General features: G+C 38.9%; 3 protein-coding genes across 6 annotated transcripts in view; 1 reads left to right on the plus strand and 2 right to left on the minus strand.

Moving 5' to 3' along the window:
• Positions 1-133: 133 nt before the first annotated feature.
• On the minus strand, positions 134-5692 carry rab5if (RAB5 interacting factor). Its single transcript, XM_079400761.1, has 4 exons — positions 5450-5692; positions 2793-2896; positions 2573-2702; positions 134-1630 (listed from the first exon to the last, which is right to left on the minus strand). The coding sequence occupies exons 1-4, from the start codon at positions 5555-5557 to the stop codon at positions 1589-1591; spliced, it is 384 nt and encodes a 127-aa protein (XP_079256887.1). The 5' UTR covers positions 5558-5692; the 3' UTR covers positions 134-1588.
• A 2255-nt stretch (positions 5693-7947) lies between these two features.
• Positions 7948-18356, plus strand: zhx3b (zinc fingers and homeoboxes 3b). Its single transcript, XM_079400904.1, has 3 exons — positions 7948-8037; positions 14097-17494; positions 17617-18356. The coding sequence occupies exons 2-3, from the start codon at positions 14248-14250 to the stop codon at positions 17625-17627; spliced, it is 3258 nt and encodes a 1085-aa protein (XP_079257030.1). The 5' UTR covers positions 7948-8037; positions 14097-14247; the 3' UTR covers positions 17628-18356.
• The window catches only part of plcg1 (phospholipase C, gamma 1), a 55653-nt gene continuing 51497 nt past the window's right edge, over positions 18343-22498 (minus strand). For all 4 annotated transcript variants that reach the window (XM_079400902.1, XM_079400900.1, XM_079400903.1 and 1 more), the window contains one exon: positions 18343-20845. In XM_079400902.1, the coding sequence (XP_079257028.1) occupies positions 20806-20845 (40 nt within the window). In that variant the 3' untranslated portion in view covers positions 18343-20805. The remainder of the gene's footprint in view (positions 20846-22498) is intronic.

The raw sequence follows: 22498 nt of genomic DNA on the forward strand, positions 1-22498 counted from the left end.
ACATAATTTGAGCACATAAACATACAAACATCTCAAAACAGGAGGAATACATGAATATTCCTGTTACAAAACAAACCAAAAAAAGCATATTGTTAGACAAGACATGATTTAAAAAAATCACATACTCAGAACTGGGTAAGCAATCCAATGTAATCAAAGATATCTAATAAACAGCATTTCAATATGACAATATATAATAATTTACCTCAAATAAATGAATAGAGACAAATACATTATTCTGAAATAAATTCAGCTGCTTTTAACTCTATTTTAATAATCCATCCATATCTGCATATTATGGACATGGATTGTTACTATGCGTGCAACAAAAGATATTATAGTTAGTAGTAATACAGGGTTTCCGCAGGATTTTTAAGCTCAAATTTAAGACCTGCACAAATAAAATGTATGCCATATAGCAACATATTAAACTGTAAAAAGCATGCTTTACATTTTCAGTTTTTACAAAATCAAAGTTTTATAAAATGATACGTTTCACATTTCAACCATTTTTGAGAGACAAAAGTATTCATTATATATTAATTTAAACAATTATCATATTAAGTAGCTTATAAATGCATTTTGTTTAGACTTTTATTATGCATTATCCTCGTATCCATCCACCAGTTCTCAGCTCTGTGTGCTTATTGAAATCGCACATTCATTCTCTGCCAGCAGGTGGTGCTTTCAGAACAGCAGAAATAGCACTGCTTCCCCGTTTAAGAACGTTTACATTTTTAACAACTAAATTTAAGACTTTTTAAGGACCCGCTGGAACCCTGTTAATAACAAGAGAAGGCTGCTTGGTTTGACAGTGTCTTGTAAGCGTGACAACTGACCTCTTCTGCCGGCAACATTTCACAGATGTCACCTTTAGGGCTAGACTATATATTATGTAGGTCAACAGAAATCCAGCACTTCTCTCAATACCGTCATTAAGCAAACGACTTTCCTGCATTTGCTACAAAGACGAGTCCACCAGAACCGGAGCGGAGCGTCTGTTGAAAAGTGTAGGGCAGACAAAGCCCAGCTTTATTTTTTGATTCTCCAAAACATTTCATCCAGAAAACAGTCTCAGGTACATCTCCTTACTCATGACAAGCATACAGACCATTCGCATTTCCATCAATATGCTAGAAAATACTGAGCAGTGTGTTACATCAACAAGACATAAGAAATACTTTAATACATTATGGATTCGATAAAATGAATTGTACAGAATTTACACACTCCTATCTGATTTTACTGGTCATAACAGAGTAAGACAATCTGTGTTAGATGCTAATCGTGAAAAAAAAACTTAAAATTAAGTTAAATCCTGCTTGATACGACGGCAATCAAACAAGAAAATCAGAGAGGACAAACAGAAATAACATTAACCCAATAGCCACGGCAGTGCACTGGACAACATCAGCTTCATATTTCAATGAGCCCTGGGTTCCAGAAGGTTATTAACGTGTCTTGATCCCATGATGCACCTCTTCCTCCGGCGCACAAATGCTGAAGGTAACATATGCAGATGCCTCGGAAAAGTAGCTCCATCCAGATCACATTAAATAAATGTCCGTCTCTGTCTGTCCTGCAGTCCTCAGTCGTAGTGCAGCGCCGTGTAGAAGATGACCCAGACCACCTGCACACAAACACACCGCTATCACACACTTCACAAGCCTTTTCAAAACACAACAATCAATTTCATGCATGTTTATTATCATAAAAACTGTGTCTAGACAGGATCACTTCCATACTCTGTTACAGTTCACAGAATAACATTTCATTTGACAATTTTGCAGATGTGCCATATGTTAAAAAATAAAACTGAAAGGGGGGTTAAAACAAAAATAGGCTTCACTGATGCAAAATTTTACCTTTAGGGATCAAATGTGATTTTTTTTTCATACAAGCTGTCACTTTTTAACCCAAACTGCTTTAGACAAGAGAAAGTAAAATACTCCCATCAATTTGCTTAAATTCTTTATTAACTTCTTTCATTAAGTCCACTTAATTTTGTCTACCAAGGAAAATTGCATCATGGGAACAAGACACGACCCTGGACCACAAAACCAGTCATAACTGTTAATTTTGTTAATTTCTCTAAATTGAGGTTTAAACATCATCTGAAAGCTGAATAAATGATCTTTCCATTGATGTCTGGTTTGTTATGAGGACAATATTTGTCTGAGATACAACTATTTGAAAATCTGGAATCTGAGGGTGCAAAAAAATCTAAATATTGAGAAAATCACCTTTAAAGTTGTTCAAATTAAGTTCTTATCAATGCATATTACTGTTCAAATATTAAGTTTTGATATATTTACGGTAGAAAATTTACTAAATATCTTCATGGAACATAATCTTTACTTAATATCTTAATGATTTTTGCCATAAAAGAAAAATGGATAATTTTGACCCATGCAGTGTATATATATATAATATACCTGTGCTACTTAAGACTGGTTTTATGATTTAAAACAAGAATGCACTGAAAGTTCTCTATTGTTTTGGGTGACTCTATGAAGCATAAGTTCAAACACAATACAACAGGTTTAACAGGAAAAGGCCAAAATGTATCTACCAGAAACAGAGCAAACGAAGTCATGAAGCCTTCTTTGGTGAGCTCCCATGTTCCTCCGTACTCCTCCTCATCCACCTGCTGGAAACTACTGAAGTACAGGTACAGGACGCCTGCGTTGATGATACAGAATCTGCAGGAAACAAACAATCACAAATCACGGGTGAAGACTTTGAGGATCAGCTCGAGGACTGTACTATACTACACTCTGAACTATACTCACATGGCTATTCCCAGAAACCCTTTCAGAGGTGCGACACCCCATATTACACCCAATACGACAGCAATGATTTGCCGGAACCAGTAAACAACGTCTAAAAACTCATCCTGCAATCAGAATAGAAGAACAATATGTAAGGAATGCATGTACAACAACATTAATACGAGAGCATAACAAAAAAACACATTTACAGGTGCATCTCAGAAAATTTGAATATGGTGAAAAAGTTCATTTTTTCTTGTAACTTATTTCAAAAAGTGAAACTTTCATATATTCTAGATTCATTATATGTAGATATGTTTTTTGTTTTAATTTTGATGATTAGAGCTTATAGCTCATGAAAGTCAAAACATCCAGTATCTCAGAATATTGTAATATTTTCTAAGATCAATAAAAAAAATTAAAAAAAGGATTTGCAAAACAGAACAGTTCTAGTTCTTTAAAGTATGTTAATTGATGCACTCAATACTTGGTCGGGGCTCCTTTAGCACAAACTCCAGCATCAGTGAGGAGTGGCGTGGAAGCGATCAGCCTGTGGCTCTGCTGAGACACTATTGAGCCTTCAGCTCGTCTGGATTGATAGAGTCACTGTTGAAAATATCCCATAGATTCTGTATGGGGTTCAGCTCAGGCATGTTGGCTGGCCAATCAAGCACAGTAATATCATGATCAGCAAACCACTTTAGCAGTGTGGGCAGGTGCTAAAGTCCTGCTGGAAAAGGAAATCAGCATCTCCATAAAGCTTATCAGCAGATGGAAGCATAAAGTGCTCCAAAATCTCCTGGTAGCATCTGATAAAACACAATGGACCAACACCAGCAGACGTCACAACACCCCAAATCATCCCTGACTTCAGAAACTTCACGCTGGACTTCAAGCAGCTTGGATTCTGTGCCTCTCCAGTCTTCAGACCTTGATTTCCAAATGAAATGCAAAATTTACTTCTATCTGAAAAGAGGACTTTGGCCCACAGAGCAACAGTCCAGTTCTTTTCTCCACAGCCCAGGTAAGATGCTTCTGATGTTGTCTCTGGTTCAGAAGTAGCTTGGTAGCCCTTTTCCTGAAGACGTCTGAGCGTGGAGACTCTTGATGCACTGACTCCAGCTTCAGTCCACTCCTTGTGAAGCTCTCCCAAGCGTTTGAATCGGTTTTGCTTGACAGTATTCTCAAGCTTGCGGTCATCTCTGTTGCTTGTGCACCTTTTCCTATCCAATTTCTTCCTTCCAGTCAACTTTGCCTTTAATATGCTTTGATACAGCACTCTGTGAACAGCTACACCTTTCAGTAATGACCCTCTGTGACTTACCCTCTTTGTGGAGGGCGTCAATGATCATCTTCTGGATCATTGCCAAGTCATCAGTCTTCTCCATTATTGTGGTTTCAAAGAAAAAGCAATATCCGGAATTTATACTGTACTGTATACTGTATTTATACTGTAGGGATGGTCATTTATTGAAACTCAAATGTAAATATTTTAATATTTTGAGATACTGGATGTTTTGACTTTCACGAGCTGTAAGCTCTAATCATCAAAATTAAAACAAAAAACTTTGGAAGTGTTTTACTTTACATGTTATGAATCTAAAATATATGAAAGTTTCACTTTTTGAAATAAGTTACAAGAAAAAAAAATGAACTTTTTCACCATATTCTAATTTTCTGAGATGCACCTGTATACACACACACACACACACACACTCTCACACACACACACTTGATCCACATGGTACTTCAGAAATCATTCTAATATGCTGATCTATTATCAGTGCTGCTTCATTTGATTTTTTTTGGAAACAGTGATACTTTTTTCAGGACTTTTTGACGAATAAAGTTAAAAAAAGAATAGCATTTATATAAAATAGAAATTTTCTAAACTTTTCTAAAAATAGAAGTATTTGCCATCACTTTGTATCAATTTAACATCCTTGCTGAATAAAAGCATACATTTTTTTTTTTTTTTATTAAAGGAACAAAAAAAATGTACAGACCCCACATTTTTTGAATGGTAGTGTATACAAAAGATTTCTATTTTTGACAAATGCTGTTATTTTCAACTTTTTATTAATCAAGGAATCCAGAAAAGAAATATCACAGGTTCCAAAAATAAAAATCAGCAGAACTGTTTCCCCCACTGATGATAAATCAGGATATTAGAATGATTTCTGAGACTGGAGGAATGATGCTGAAAGTTCAGCTTTGATCACAGAGATAAATTACATTTTAAAGTATATTAAAACAGAAAAACATTATTTTAAACTCAAATAATATTTCACAGTATTACAGTTTATTTCCTGTATTTTCGATTACATGTAACTCAGTCTTAATGAGCAGAAGAGACTTCTTTAAAAAAAAAAAAAAAAAAAAAGCATTACAAATCTTACTGATCCCAAACTTTTGAACAGTGAGTAAGTTATATATGATAATAAACGGGGAGCAGCTCGTGCCAGCATTAATCCGTAAATGAGCTCAACCCCTATATAGGACACCTAAACAGTGCACATCACAGCTCAACACACACCTGCTAGGACATAATATCTCTCTCACACACACACACACACACACACACACACACACACACACACACACAGAGACACACACACACACACACACACACACACACACACACACACACACACACACACACACACACACACACACACCTTCTCGTCCCACACTGCTTTGCAGCTGATGGCTTTGCTCCATGTGGACTGCTTCACTCCGCCGTTCACCGCATGAACCTCCTCTTTCCGCTTCGAGCTGCTCGACATGATGCTCCGTCGCTGCAGACTCCAGAAAACACTCGATCCGATGATTGATCGCTTTGATCCGGATTGTAAAATCTTCTGTAAGCGCTCAGATCTGCTCCTTCTCCCCACATTGACACAACTCAGGGAACTGGCTCTGCGCATGCGCAGCGAAGTCATGACCTTGCCATCCCGTCCAATGAGCGAATGCGACGTCTACACGCTCAGCCAATGAGAGCGCAGAACGCTTCTCTGACGCACGCGCCCTCCACAGGTGAGCGATAATTACTGCAGGATCAGAGAGCGATAGTAAATTAATTAAATCAATGAGTTCAGAGAAAGACTTCATTTGCATGTTTTATTTCAATACAATGTAAAATGTGCATTTACAAGAACCGAAGGCAAAAAAAACAAAATTGTGAAGAATTAATGAATCCTTCAATCAATCAATAAGCTATCGTTTTCCCCAGTTTGAGATTTTATTTATGTATTTACTTATTTGCTTTTATTTTCCCAGTGTTGGGCTAAATAGTGTAAGATAAGGCAGCTTATGTGACAGGTTTGGTGAGTCACAAAACACACATGCATCTGTTACAATGTTACACGTGCATATGGTATCTTTAATTATTAGAAATATATGCTATTGTAATATTTTCATTATGTAAAAAATGCTATAAAAAGAAACAGTGGATTCTCGAGGCAGTGCTCTATTATAAATATACTAACAATAATAGTCTAGAGAACATTATATATAAATGATCAGTGGTAACAACAGAGCCTTGTTCAGGGTCTCTCTTACTGCAGCTGCGATCCTGGGCCGCAAGGAGGCGCTAGAGGACACACGGAGAGTTGGTTTATTTATTTATTCATTTAAATTAGTCAATGCACAAACAACGTGGCAATATCAGTACATTTTTACACTAGAATACATGAGGACACAAATTTGTATAATGACATGGGTATGACAGAGGTATTACAATATGAAGGTGGTTTATGAGGACACTGCCTATGTCCCCGTAATTCAAAAGGCTTAAAAACATACTAAATGGTGTTTTTTTGAAAATCTAAAAATGCACAAAGTCTCCTGTGAGGGCTAAGTTTAGGTGTAGGGTTGGTGTAGGGCAATAGCACACACAGTTTGTTCAGTATAAAAACCATTACGCCTATGGAGAGTCCCCATAAACCACAAAAACCAACATGTGTGTGTGTGTGTAAAAATAAACAAAAAAAGTGGGCTAGTGTTTTTTCCTGTAAATCATATTCTTCTATAAAGGACAAAAGATGCATTGCATTTTTAGTTTTCATCAGTTTAAGGGTTTTTGTACAAGAAATAAATAAAACACTTTCAAGTATAGATTTGTATATATATGCATTTTTCCCAGCAGAAGTATGTCATTAAGAAGGAAGTGATCTTTGTTATTGTTCATTACACGTCTAAAGATAATGTCCTTCACTGTGAAATTTCTAAGGTGAGGTACCTTTGGGTAAAGCCATGCATATCAGACTAACACATCCACAAACATACAGAGAAAAAACAGATGCGTGGTTTCAATATCATCACTAAATATGCATTTATTAAAGTCAAATCCAAATCTTAGTCGTAAATACTCACTGAATGGATATATCCCACTTAAAATTTTAAAATGCATTTTCTTTCATGCTGGGAGCTAAAGGAAACTTGAAATATCTGCTTCTAAGTACGAGTTTGACAGAAGTTTAGAAAAATGCATTTTATTTTGACTGACAACGTTGGGCGTTTGTGGTTGATTCTGAACATATAGTAGATAAGTCGTCGTTCTGCTTTCTAAATACTGATTGGAAACCTTTTTGCAACTTGTAGAAACATACAAGAACAGAGACATGAATATATTCCTGCAAAAAAAAAAAAATCATAAAAATAAGGACAGAAAAGACTATTGTGGATTTGTGTACATCACATTATGGTATTATCTATACAGAAAACTGCAAAAATAAAATAACATAATTCTACCTTTTACCAAACATTACTCCAATGGGTCGGAAAAATGATGGTAACTTAATACAAAGCAAATATTTATAATAATAATTTAAAAAAATGGATAAATGTAAACTTGAGTATTTTCACGTTTTAAATAATTAGCTTTATTACAGTGAACATATAAAAGCCAGTAATATAGACAACAAAGCTGTTTTGTCCATATATATCATATGTTATTATATAAAAAATATATGGCTGTTCAATACATATCCTTTATATTTAAGACAGAGGGAAATCCTCTCGTATTATTAGTGCAGCATGCATACTTGCAGAGAAGCTTTAACCACCGAAACACTGCGGTTATACAGATCTGACTGTTAAATGTTAATTAAGCCTGTATTCATCAGGGCCTCGACGCCGCCGGTCACGTGACGCCGCCGCTGGGTACGTGCACACGCACGCACGCACGCACGCACTCGACTGGACATAAACAAGAGTGAGGGGCCTTTGTGCTGCACTGCTGTGGAAGCCGCGCGGGGTTTTGTGGGTGAGTTTGTGTTTTATTACAGCAGATCTACATGAAAAGTGCTGCTCTCTGAGTGAGTCACGGCGACAGGATGTAGTTTGTGTTCTTAATATCTGATCATATTTCATAATATTAGTATTCATAGAAATCAAAGTGTGTTTGGACATGCACTACATGTGAATCACTAGACCCTCAAATCATCTGAAGTTCAGTTATATGGTATGCTTTTATTTATCATAATGTATTGCTGGCAGTGGATGCATCTAGTCCTGTTTCTGTGATTGACCCTTATATCAGTAAAGAGTGAAGATTATAGCCAGACTGACCGATAAACAAAACTTTAGGTAACACTTTAAAGCACTTATTCACTATCAACTATGACTTTTCCCTCAATAAACTCCTGATTGCTGCTTATTAATAGTTAGTAAACTAGTTATTGGGCAGGATTAGAGAGGTATAAGGCATTAATATGTGCTTAATTACTGCTAATATTATAGTAATATGCATAACTAATTAAGAGACCCTAAAATAAAGTGTTTCCAACCCTTTAGTTTCCCTATATGTAGTGTTGTTCATGTCAAATCAGTTTTTCATGTTTATTTCATATTTAACCAGTGTTTATTTAAATCTTAGATCTAATTTGCTATTATTAATAATGATACGCACTATAGCATTAACTAGCAGTATCTGTCATGAGAAAAAACATTCAGCTTCTAGTGTCAAAGTTATGAATGATCATCCACACTTAGATCGGTTTCAGTCATTAAAGTTTAGTAGTAAAGAGTGTTGCATCAAACTGAAGCTGAAGGCCGTGATCGACCATCTTTACCTCAGTAAAAAGGTCACAGTCAATGTAACAATGCTCTTTTACATCTCAGAGCTGTTACCGTGAACATATTTGATTGTGTTTATTATGATTTCTTACGACTGTAGAAAGAAATACACCCTAGATTATGAGCGAACGCTAAATCTAGATGGAAACAAACCCGTAAATGCTCCGTTAAAGGTTCTGTTAGTGTGTCTTCCTGGTTTTACTCTCCCTCTTCCAGGTGGGATTATTGCAAATCTATCCCCTAACAAAACCTGGAAACGCTCCCTTGGCTCGGTCCTGAGCGTGAAGGCGTCTGAAATCAGGACAAGGGCTGTGTGTTGGTCAGCAGGAGGCTGTGATGTCAGCCATTTTAGGTTGGACAGCAGAGCGTGTGGTGTACCGCCATTTTTTCCCCCTCACTCTTCCATTTTTAACTGAGCCTTAACACCTTAGGTGCTGGTGACATCGAATCTGTGTTTGAGAAAGCCACATATTCATTGGTGCTTTTGAAGTTGCATTTTCAATAATAATAACCGAGCAATATATCAAAAAGCAATGCATAAAACAACCTACGCCATTGGCCTATTTGATGAAGGGGTCTTATTTTCAAAGCATATTGTCAGACAGTATAAAAAAAAATAAATGCATTGGAAAAACTTTTCACTTTACCTTAGATTTGACTTTTTTTTAGCAATTTAAAGTATTGCATGTAGGGCTGGACGATATGGTAAAAAAATGAAATCACCATCAATTTGAAAATGTGCCTACAACACGATTCAAGTAACTTTTTATTGTATTAACCCTCTAGTTAAAGACAATGTGGTAACACTTCAGGATAGGGAGCAATTCTCACTATTAACTAGTTGCTTATTAGCATGCCTATTATTAACATATTAGCTGTTTATTAGTACTTATAAAGCACATATTCTGCATGACAATAATCCCTAATCTTACCCAATACCTAACTAACTATTAATAAGCAGCAAATTAGGAGTTAATTAAGGCAAAAGTCAGTTAATGGTTTTTTAATAGCGAGAAATGGACCTTAAAATAAAGTGCGATCGAAAAAGTTGTCAACACGATGTAAATGGTAAACAAATCACTTGTTAAATATATTTGCAGAAAAGATGCTACATCTTGAACAAACTTGTCTTATGCATATATTATATGTTCAGAAAAAATATAAGTAAAATGCGTTAAAAAAATCTCAAAAGTCAAGGTAATTGAAATTCAAAGATATAACACCAGTATTATTGACTATAAATGCTCTGTAAAGACAATGAACAGCAGCTTTCAGCCCGTCACCATGATGCAAACATCAAATATCTGCATACAGTAGTAGTTCTGCACAGGGTTTTTATCCTATAGCTTTGCATTTCCATTGTTTTTTCTATGTAAACATGGACACGTTTAACTGTTGATATATATATATAACTGTTGATATATTCTACTTATGGTCCTTCACAGAGTGCATCACACATGAGCCGTTCATCACAGATCATTATTCTTTCTCTTTACTGTTATCATTGTCATATTGTGTCTAATTATAACGTTTGGTAATATTACTATTCAAACTCGTGATTCCTTGATTTATAAAGAATGAACACCTATCAAACACAGCCTGAAACAGGATCAGGGGCGGCTCTAAAACAAGCCAGGGTGAGCCAGGAGCCCTGTTGACCACTAAGTGAACGAGTGTGTTAATTCGGTGTAGGTAGGGCGGGGGTTGCCATGGGGACAGTAACACACCAGTGGTGCTGACGACCCGTCTCTCTGCGGACGGGGCTGAACTTGTTGAGGGCGAGCGAGGGAATGGGGGAGGGTAAGGGTACATGTGTTTTTGCCAAAACAAACGTAACGGATAGAGAATAGATTTTAGCCCCAACTACACATTAGCCATGTTTACCGGTCACGTTCTTATAAAACACCCACGTGGTTCAGAAGTGATGCGTTTAGGCACTGTTGTGTCATTGTTTATGTTCTCCAGAGAGACAAAGATATTCTGTTGGTCTGAGGACCATGGCTTTGACTTGTTTTCTGGTATAAATATCTAAATCATTTTCAGTCAGGATGCATTGACAAGTAAAATGACTTAAGATATTATGTCTTGTTTTCTAAAAAATAAATATCAAAATGTTAACAAAACAACACGTTTTTGTTTTGCTTAAAACACAGAAAAATATCTACCAATGGTGTAAGGAAAAATCATCTTGTTTGGCCTTTGAATTAAGAATATTTTTCTTATATACTAACTTTTAAGTTATTTTTCTTATAACTATAAATATTATATATTATCTTATTATTATTTTTTTAGAAAACAATACTTTTCCTTTTACTTGTCAAGTAAATGCAGTTTGATTCAAGAACATTTATACTAGAAAACAAGACAAAATACTAAGAAAATATTTTTTTTGCCGTGTCAGCCTCAAACGTTTGATATGGTGCACACTCATTTATTTGCAGCTTTTAGTGTAAGCATTGCGCTTAAGTATTGCCAAACAAGTGATCCAGGACTAATGCAGCAGTATTTTTTGGCTTGTGGTTCATCAATGCATGTTTTTAAATGACGAATTTGTAACGTTTACATATGGTCCGCCCAATCTTGAACGTTTTCTAACATTGTAGATTCAAAGCGTTTGCTAATTTTTAAGCAAACAAATGGGCAGACAGTCCATAGGTTTGTTCATAGCCCAGGTTGACCGCTCGCTAAACAGCTCATGGTGGAACATTCCAGAGCCTTCGGAGTGAGCCAGAGAGGAGGAGGAGGAGGAGATGTGGGGGGTAACGGCTCTGTGATTGTTGGATGAGGGTGGAAAAGGGTGTGTGTGAGGGGGGTAGGGATGGGGAATTGGTATCAAGGCAAAAAGGCTTGCTGAAATCTTCCTGCAACAGTTAATGGCCCCCAACACGTGCACACTCATCCTCGCACCTCGGCCCAAACTTACGGGCCCAACCCCCACTCGTCTTCTCGTCCTCAGGGTCTGATCAGCGTGATGGATGTCAGGCCCGCCTACCATGCAAACCTTTTGTGTTAGTTATGTGACCCAGCAGCATTGGCAGGGACCATGCCCTACAGAGCCAAACAGAAACGCCGCAGCAAGCTGCATTGAAGGGCATTTCCATTCTCTGGGAAAAAGAGGATATCATAGCAGTGTAAAGGCCTTTCCACACTGAGCTCGAAAAAGCAAAACGAATATCAGACGTGATCGAATAAAACAGCAGATTCCTACAGATGCTTCCACATAGACCACGAACATTCGTGCACCCGAAAATGCAAAGGTTTTTTTTTTTTTTCAAACCAGTCCGACGAATCTTTTCAGTTTTGCAAAGCGAAAACACGGGCCGTCCAATAAGATTTTAATATTAGATAATAATACTAGCCTAATAATAATAATGGTCTTGATATCGTCAAAGGCATCAGCCACAGGCGATATCTCTGACTATTGTTGATACACGGTACTATCGTCTATCGGCACAACCCTAATCTGAGCCATAAATGCAATGTGACTAATCACTCTGAAGCTGCAGGAAAATCATATCATGACAATGTCTGAGTGGCTGATGCTACCAGAAGAATATGTACAGCTTGTGATATCAACAGCAGCAGACAGAGAAAATAAGAAAAAAAGGCTCTTTCACATCTTTAAGAGCCCTCCAAAAGTTGGGCGCTGGATAAACATCTACTTAACCATCACAAAGTAATAGTGATTTATATACTCCAATTCAGTGTATCTGGTGGCAGAACATGACCGTTTTTAAGTGGCAGTCTATGGAAGCCATGGGACAAAAGAATAAAAAAAGTAAATTTGAGTATATATTTCACATTTCTGACTTTATTCTCGCAATTAATCTCTCAGAATTGTAAGATTATATCTCACAATTATAAGAAAAATCAGCTTGTCATTCTCTCTTTTCCCCTCGGCTCAGAATCATGACTTTGTATCCCGCACTTCTGGCTTTTTTCCTCAGAATTGACAAACTGGCTATTATTGAGTTAAGTTGAGTTATAAAGTCCAAACTGGGAGATTTAAACTTGTATTTGCGAGGGGGGAAAAGTCAGAATTGTGAGAAAATAGGTACATGTTATAGGTTTAAACAGTATTTCATGCTGTAACTTTAGGGCTAATACAATATGTTCCCTGTGCACTGCATATGTGAATATTATGTAGATGTATTGTTTAAATCAAATTTATGCTTTAAAAGTAATTAATCATAGCAGGTTTTATCCATAGTCTGTTTTTGTTTTTTGCGGTTTCAAATGGGTATTTGATGACAGTATTCTATAAAAGTGATTTGCATTCTGATTCTGACATCCAAAGGCACAACAATACATTTTTTCTCTTATTCCATGGATTTTACCCGACTCCCTCCACTTGTGACCAGTGTTTTTCTGCAACCACAATGCAAGCGCAGCGGCAGGTGATGTAACTGACATCTACTCCAAATTGGTCTATATGGCTTGCAAAATTTTGATATAGTCAGAATGATTACTATATAATGGCCATCAGTGGAGAATAATAGGATCCTGATGGTGTGATTACAGCATCTACCAGCAGGGGCTAACTAGACCATGTTATCAGATCAAACCTTTCCTGTGTCCCTTTGTGACATGGTAGAATTGGAGAAAGCTGTACTGCTCTTTTCAGCTTGGTTATTGGTCATACGGTATTCTCTTATTGAAAACATATTCTCGTTGTGGTTCTTTCTTATATGTTTTGCCTTTTGTGGCCCCAAATCCCTATCATTTGAGGGTTAACTTGCAGCTAAGAAACTGCTGCTCTGTTCCTGGGTATGTTTGCTTGCTGCAGTCTAAGATTAGTGAATTGAAAGTGACCTATATTTCTAGTAGGCCTTGGCAGTCACAGCCATTTGAATCAGAAACTTTTTCCTGTGTTGTTGTTTAATGAATACACTGTTGAACATTGGGATGTGTGCATATCGAAATGTATGTTTTCTCACATTTGTGGTATGAAAAATCATTTGGGTTTGATTCATAGTATGTCATTCACTTAAACAAAAGTTAAGCTTTTTCTGAGGGGATGGGGTGTGAGGACGCTCCGTAAACAGAATGAGAGGCTGTAAAAGCTTCTTTAAATGCAGCTCAGTCATCAGAGACAGACATAAAAGCAGCTCTTCTCTTGTGTACTGTAAGTGAAAAGACGTTTAAAGATAGAAGATCAATAGGCATATTTTAGTATAGTAACTAAATTGAGCTTGAGTTCTGTTGGTTCTTAAAAGGTTCTTAAAAGTTGTTGTTTTTTCTTTACAGACGCTCTGATGCCTGAAACCTTTAAGGACATTAAATACTTATAATGAACTGATGATGATGTCCATCAACAAGTTCTCAGTGGATGTTCAATAAGAGTGGATAACCATCAGAATTAATCAGGACTCTCACTGGAGACTAAGTAGACAGAAATATGGCAAGCAAGAGGAAGTCGACCGTTCCATGCATGATTCCTGTAAAAGCCATGCATCTGCAGGATGACTTTGAGCGGGACAGACTGTCCCCTTCAACCAAGGACATTTGCTTTTCCGTTACAGAGGAAGCAAGTGGAAAAAGCAGTCAAAGTTTGGATGAGTCCTCTGGGCAAGAAGCAGGTGATACCCATAAAGATGACGGCATTTACACTTGTAGGCCATGTAACTTTGAGACCCATGACCTAAATCTTTTCCTTGATCATGTCTACAGTGGGCACTCAGATTTCCGCATCGACCCCTGTTTTTTTTGTGTGGATTGTGGGATAAGTGCTGCAAAATTTGAGGGCTTGGCACTGCACAATGCCCGTGTCCATCCGAGTACAATAAAAACCACACTTCAGCTCAAAAAGATGGACAATAGATTGATAGTAGAGCAGAGTCTTTGCATGGAGCATTGTGAAAGCACTAGCTCTAAAGAATCTGAGATATCTATCACCAAGACACCAATCATGAAAATGCTGAAGGGTAAATCAGAAGCCAAAAGGATTCTAGTTTCCCACCCTGCAACTGATGACCCTCCCCCCGTTATTACCAAAGCAGTGGAGAAAAGTGAGTCTCCTAAAGTTACAGTCACTCATGTGCCCACTATTGTACACAATGGAGCAGCCAGCAAAGTTGCCCTGCCATCGGCCATACAGATTGTGAATGGCTCTGGGGCTTTGCCCATGCTGAAGACAGCTGTTACACAAGTCGTATCCGTTGTGCAGAACAGAAATCTCAATCAAAAATCTGCTCCAATCACGGTCTCCTCATCCCACTCCTCATCGTCATCAAGTACTAAGAATCTTCCAAAAGTAATGATCCCCCTGAGCAGCATTCCTACTTACAACGCATCCATGGACAATAGCAGTTTCTTAAAGACATCCTTTAGCAAGTTTCCTTATCCAACCAAGGCTGAGCTTTGCTACCTTACTGTAGTCACCAAGTATCCCGAGGAGCAGATCAAGATCTGGTTCACAGCACAAAGGCTGAAACAAGGAATCAGCTGGTCTCCAGAGGAAATAGAAGATGCCCGCAGAAAAATGTTCAATACAATCATACAGGCAGCGCCTTCAAACGGCCAACAGCAACGTCAGACCCACCACACCACTACTCAACCAACTATCACAGTTCTGGGCACAACCGGCATTCCTCATATCTTACAAGGTAGCCTTGTTGGGCAAGGAGGGGTTATTGTCACCCAGCCAATGATGGCTAATGGAATTCAGGTCAGCAGTGCCCCCGTTGCATTAGCCGTAACACCTAAACCTCAGGCTGCTGCAAAGCCTACAATGCAGGCCAGACCCACCGCAGCCCTGGTAGCCGATAAAGGAATCAGCATGGTTTTAGGCACTGTTGGTAGCAGCAGTAGTGGAAATTGCAGTAGTAGCAGCAGCAGCAATGCGAGTACTAGCAGCGGTTCAAGCAGTATTAGTAGTACTAGCAGCTTATGTAGCCAGGCTAGTGTAATCAGTATTGGTAGCAGCAGCCCTGCTAAGTCAAATAGCAACAGTAAAGGTAAGGTCAATACACTGGGTACTAATGCCACTTGCATTCAAAGCAATGGTAACATTGTGAAAAGTGAGGGTAAAGGCAATTCTGAAGCTAAGAGCAACATTAACAGCAAGGACATTGTTTCAACTGCCAGTACCACTCCAACCACAACCTCGGCATCTACGACCCCAACAGATAGTGCCGTACCAAGTAAATCAGACTCTCCTATCTCTATGAACTCTCGTATATTCTCCACCACTAACTTTCTGGACCCCTGCTTTAACAAAACCAAAAAGTCCCAGGAACAGCTGGCAGCCTTAAAGGAGAGCTTCCTTGTTAGCCAGTTTCCTAATCAAGAGGAAGTAGACCGACTTATAAGCCTAACTGGTCTGTCTGTACGCGAAGTGCGGAAATGGTTCAGCGACCGCCGCTACCACTTCCGGAATCTGAAGGGTTCAAGGTCAAGTGGCGGAGGTCAAACTGTTACTAGTGCTAGCATTTCTCAACTGGATACTCTTGCTGCTGTGGACCTGTCCGAAAACAGTTCACCCCCAGAGAGGCCCAAAACTCCCCAGCAGTCACCTCTCAGTCCCTCACAGACATCATCCCCACCAACTCCAACACGGCGTCCTCCACGACCCCCATCGCCAGATTTCACAGCGGTACGGTACAAAGAGCGAGACCCCCACCAGGTTCGTGCTTTGGAGGCCAGCTTCGCACAGGACCCAGATCCACCTAGTGAAGAAGTTGACCGGTTAAGAGCAGAAACGAAGATGACACGCCGTGAGATCCACGGTTGGTTTGCTGAGCGACGGAGGAGGGTAGCAGCAGAGAAGAAGAAAGAGGAAGCTGAGAGGGCAGAAAGGGAAGATGATGATCTGGTGGGAGAAGCAGAGGAGCAGGGAATAAACAAGGAAAAAACAGGCAATGAGGAGGCCCATGAAACTGAAGATTCCTGCAAGGAAACACAAGATGACAAAGAGGAGAAACAGAAGGATGAGACCGGTACTAAGCCGAAAGTTAACCCTATCAAAATCAATCTCAAAATGCTGAAAGTTACTGAATCTAATGGAAAAGGTGAACCAGAGAGCAGTCAATTGAATGAGGCTACCAAGGTGGCACAATCTATCTCTCAGACGACTGTTCCTCAGACCTCCCCATACCGAGGTAAGAAGACGCCCGAACAGCTCCACCTGTTGAAGCAAGTCTTTGCACGCACCCACTGGCCCAGTAGTCCCCAGTACAATGAGCTGATAACTAAAACGGGCCTATCACGACCAGAGGTGGTACGTTGGTTTGGAGATTGCCGCTATGTCCTGAAGAACGGTCAGCTCAAGTGGCTTGAGAGTTACCAAACCATGGTAGACGAGGAAGACTTCCAGAAAGATAACATTAGTGTCCTAAAGGAGCATCTAGACAAACATGGGAAACTAGATGAGACTAAATTGGAGGAGATTGTCAAATCAAGTGGGTTAGGTGAGGAATCAATCCGGCGGTGGTTTGCAAACAAGCCGCCACTTTTATTGGAGGAAAGGAACTCCGAGAGCACAGATGTGATGACTGGATCATCATCTGAAACCCCAACTGAAGCTGCTCCAGCATCACAGCACCCAGACCATGAAGATGTAAAGGTGGAGCAGTCAGGAAGCAGCCTAATCTCTGAGGATCAAACCACAAAGTCAATAGTTGAGATATCAACAAATACTAAACAAGGTGATTAATTTTCTGCCTTTTTACCCATTTACTTTATATCTTATTTGAGGATGGAATTATCCCTTAGATTGTTTCCTGTATGAGGTTGCTTTTGTGTTTCATACTTGTGTTTGTTTTCACAGAGTCTGACTGAAGAGGAGAGTGGATGTATGAATGAATGTGAAGTGATATCAGCCCATGGGATTACAGCACGTGGCCTTTAATCAAAGGCTTTTTTTTAAACAAATGACAGATTATGCTTTAACAGGAGCACTGGATAACATCTCTGCAAAAAGAAAAAGAACTCTCCCCCAATGAATATTCCCTTTTTCTCCAAGAGTTACTAGCTGTCCCACTGTTCAAGACATGGTGTGGATTATCAAAGGTCAGGATGCTCCCCTTCACCAGCCAGCTGCTTTTTCTATTTGGATAGGATAGAGGGGAAAACAGACCTTGTCTTTGTGAAGTGATAGACCCAAGTTGAAGTCCATGGAGAAGTTTTTCTTGGATGTGTATTTCCTAACTTTTTCTTCTGGGGAGGAATTACCATTTTTAGGGGACTTATGGTGGTACTAAGCGCAAACTGCACAGCTCTCATTGAGCCCATTTGTATTTCTTAAAATATGACTGACATAATTGCACCTCAGAGAGGTTGAGTTATATGCTGTAGGTGAGCATCAATACCACAGCACAATGTTTTTTTCTTTTCTGAAATGTCATTGAAAGTAAAAGAAACCCATAAAATCATGATTGTGTCAAAACAGATTCATCAGTGTGAACACTTAGGCTTGTATGATTTTTACAAATATTATTTGCAGAATAAATTTAATATTAAAAAATGACCATTGAAAAGAAAAACATCACCTTTTCATTGTTGAATAAGTACTTTATTCTCAGGCTTGATTATGTTTCATATGAAAAGCAAAATTAAAACGTATACTTCCTCCAATATAGCATAGGCACATTACAGAAAAGGCTTGGTTTGTAAATAAGAACATTGGTAACAAAACGCTGATGCAAGAAACATAGAAAAAGGCATACATGTCCAACAGGGAATCTTTCGCTGATGTATGCATACACCAAGGCACATGAAAGATGATGCAAGAAAACAGCAGAAGCTAATTTACAGACTGGAGAAGGGCTACAGAAGTACAAGGAAAGGGGTCAACACTGAAAACAAATTGAGGGAATGTTGGCTAATTAGGAATAAATGTAAGGGAACTTGAGCACATTCCCTCTGAAGGAGTTTGGCCTCGTCTTTTCCTCTCAAAGCTCAGGAAGTGATTATGGTCCCTGTGTCTTTTTGTAATATTTCTAGATTGCATAAAGCAATTTGCTATACACTAATCACTGGTAGGAAAAAAAGGAGGAATGACAGGATTTATTCATGCATCCAAAGGCGCAATCTGGTTGCTTGAATTGCACATCCCTCCATGTTAAAATGCCCCAAATTGGTTAGCATTCCTGTATATGCCCAGTCTGGGGAAATTGAGGAGTAAATTCTGGAGCATCTTTCAGACTCTGAGCTGTCATGCACAGAACCAAATAAATACTGTGACAATACTGCCATAATATAGCAGCCACAAGGCAAAAAAAGAGGGGGAAAAGGCAAACAAGTTCTCCATGGTCACCCTGCTCCATAAAAACACACCTGGACCCCATGGCCAAACGGAGAGCCAGGTAAAGCATCAGTGATGGAAATATAATGCAACAGCATCACAATGGCTTCTGTATATGGCCATACTAAATGATTCTCAGAACTAGATGGCATGTGTGCAGTTCGGTAACATCTCAACCTCTACTGGCTAAACAAGAGAACTGCATGAAACTTGGAGCTACAATAAATATGGCCTTGTTTTTACTGTACATCAACTGTAAATACTGAGGTTCAGCAGTCTTGGCCTGTTTATCAATCACTGACAGTCTGTATTAGGGCAATACTATGGCATAACACAAAACTAAATGACAGCTTGGTACAAGGTATACATCTAAAAAAAGACTGACCCAAATGCCCTAACTCCTGTCCACAGAAGAAGAAAAAAACAAAACATATCCATAATATTTTCAACGCTCTGGGTGCTCTACTAACCCAATGAACTGAGACAGACTTATTTTGGTCCCAATGCTTTGTACAAACCACCTGCAGAGTCTACCTTTGGCTTTCTTTAAACATACATCATGGTTAACACACTACTAAATCATACATAAAACGTCCTCCCTATTTTGATCTGATAAGACAAAACATAATAAAAAGCCTTCAGGTACAAGACTTCTCAATTGCTAAAAAGTGGAGAGACAGTAATTGATGTCACAGGAATGGTGTTAGAGGGAGAAAACGTTCTGAAATGAGATGGTCAAAGTCCTGAAAACTAAATACACAACATTTCTGATGCTCCCGTAGCCTGAAAACCCCACCTGAGCTGTTTGTGAATTAAAGTCCACCCGTGCAGACTGGCAAAACAGAAAACAAGGAGAGTGATATTGCTCTCTGGTCACTTGATAACGTCTTAACTTCATTTTAAAACAAAATAAAGGTTGTTAAATGTCAAATAATGTCTTACTGATGCTCAAACAGCGACTGCTTCAATGAGATCTCCCATACTGCCACCTGCCTGAAACCCCCCCCACACACAAAAAAACCCCGCAAGAGCATCCTGGGACAAACACTTTAGTCCATCAACTCGGACAGAAGGAAGAAAACATGCAAGAATGCGAGAAACGTAATTAAAAAGGCCAAGCCTTCATGTTAAAACATACTCGTATAGAAAAAACAACAACATTATGAAACATGTTTAAATAATAAAAAATTATAAATCTGAAATGAAATAAAAATCTGGAGTGAGAGGCTCTTTGAGAGCAGATCAGCTGCAACGCTTTTCTAACCGACAGCAAAATAGAGCGCACACACACATTTATATATTTATATATATATAAGCCAGAGAGATAGAGTAAAGAAAAAGTATTATTACTCCATAAATGTTAACCTGGAATCGGTTTCAAAGTGATGAATGATACAGCCCCCACTCAATTTTGAAACATTGGCCTTGTCCTGGAGTCTCGCGCTGCATCAGAACACCCCCGTCCCGTCCGCCGCAGGTTCAGATTGTAGCGAAGCAGATAATTGTTCGTTTCTGTCCGTGAGCCGCAGCTCCGTTCACCCCCCGCGCGGCCCGGAGCGGGAGAGAGTCGCAGAGAGAGGGAGATCTGTCCGAAAACGCTGGCGATGACGATTTCCACAGAAGCGGGTTTCACGGCAGTCCTTGACATCATCAGCTCTGTGGACCCGTGTCGCTGGCCTTGCGTCCGCTCCGTCCGCCCGTCGCATGCTCGGGTTACGCTCGGTTGTCGGCGCTGACGCGAGCCCTGCGGAGCCTGCGACAGAAAAGAAACATCACACACATTAGAGTTCAACCATTTATCCTGACTTCTGATCATCAGCATCAAAGGGTTACTCCACCCTAAAATGAAAATGTTGTCATTAATTACTCACCCTCATGTCGTTCCAAACCCGTAAGACCTCCGTTCATCTTCGGAACACAAATTACGATATTTTTGACTCATTCTGACCCTCTCATAGGAATCAACACGATCAACGTCCAGAAACATCAGGGGTTCAACCATAATTTTTGAATACTTTTTGTACGACTTCATTCAACAAATCTAATCAAATTCTAGCGCCATTTTGGAGAGTATCTGCTAGACTCAAACAGCGTATGCTGTTCTGTGTCAGCTGCAGGGCACGGATACGCCATTATTGTTCAAAACAAAGCGTAAAAAAAAAACGTCGAAATCCGTGTGGTGTGTTTGCGTGCAGTGGATATTCTCCAAAATGGCGCTACAGTGACGCAGAGGATAAGAATTGTTGAATAAAGTCGTACAAAAAGTATTCAAAAATTACGGTTGAACCCCTGATGTCACATGGATTATTTTACCCGTCTCCTTGCTACGTTTCTGGACGTCGATCGTGTTAATTCCATTGCTGTCTATGGGAGCTTTCAGAATGAATCAAAAATATCTTAATTTGTGTTCCGAAGATGAACGGAGGTCTTACGGGTTTGGAGCGACATGAGTAATTGATGAGTATTTTTCATTTTAAGAGATAAACATCGTTAACTTTTCTATAAAAGGGATTGTGTTTCTACCTGCTCTCTGGGTCTGGGCTGAAGCCCCTCCCATTGCACATGTTACTTGTTCCCTGATTACCTACTGAGTACTAATTGACTGCATGTCTGGTGTTGATTCATTATGAGCATTGAGAATAGCTGGATGGCTGAAACGTCTGCTCTTGCTCTATTAAAATATTTGATTCTTTTTGTAAAAGACTTTGTCTAGTTTTTCAGAGTGCGAACCATCTACAGTCTCTTCTATACTTTATTGGTTTCCACGCACCTGGACTTACCATTAGCCTTCATCTGAGCGCAACAGTATTTCCTTGTCTTCTAATACAATACTTGGTGAAATGATTTGTGTGTTAGTACTTTTTGAACGTTTCCAGCACATTTTAACAATACGGTGATAATACCGATAACCGTGATCATTTTGGTCATTATAATCATGATTTTCATACCATTACATCTCTAGTCATAACATTGAATATCAGATTTATCAGCATTAAATGTCAAACAATAATGGCAATTTATAGGTTTTTGGTCAGAATAAGCTACAAAATGGACCAGTGGTCATATAATTTCAAATTTTGCAGTTCAAATATTGTTTAACAAAATAAGCAATAGGTTATATCTTTATTAGACAGTTCATCATTGGTATGAAAATTAGGGAAAACAAGCAAGCCCAGGACAGCTGAGAACGTAAAAGTAAAGTAACATTAGTTTCTATACAAAGTAACGCAATTAGTTACTTTTTAGGGAGTAACCCAATTTTGTAATGCATTACTTTTAAAAACAACTTTCCCAAACACTGTCAACAAGTCATTGTACTTCCGGTAAAAGGCGGTAGAAAGTGCTGGAAACAACAGTATGCGATTTAGCACCTGGAAAAAAACCCTCTGAAAAGTTCAATATACAT

The sequence above is a fragment of the Barbus barbus genome, assembly GCF_936440315.1.
Source record: "Barbus barbus genome assembly, chromosome: 40".
NCBI classification, from domain to species: Eukaryota; Metazoa; Chordata; class Actinopteri; order Cypriniformes; family Cyprinidae; genus Barbus; species Barbus barbus.

Excerpts from the sequence above, each read along its gene's own strand:
- rab5if (XM_079400761.1), bottom strand. The coding sequence starts at position 5,557 with ATGTCGAGCAGCTCGAAGCGGAAAGAGGAGGTTCATGCGGTGAACGGC. Across the intron at positions 2,703-2,792 it reads GGGTTTCTGGGAATAGCCAT|ATTCTGTATCATCAACGCAG; the intron begins GTGAGTATAGTT and ends TGTTTCCTGCAG. Across the intron at positions 1,631-2,572 it reads CTTCGTTTGCTCTGTTTCTG|GTGGTCTGGGTCATCTTCTA; the intron begins GTAGATACATTT and ends GTTTGTGTGCAG.
- zhx3b (XM_079400904.1), top strand. The coding sequence starts at position 14,248 with ATGGCAAGCAAGAGGAAGTCGACCGTTCCATGCATGATTCCTGTAAAA.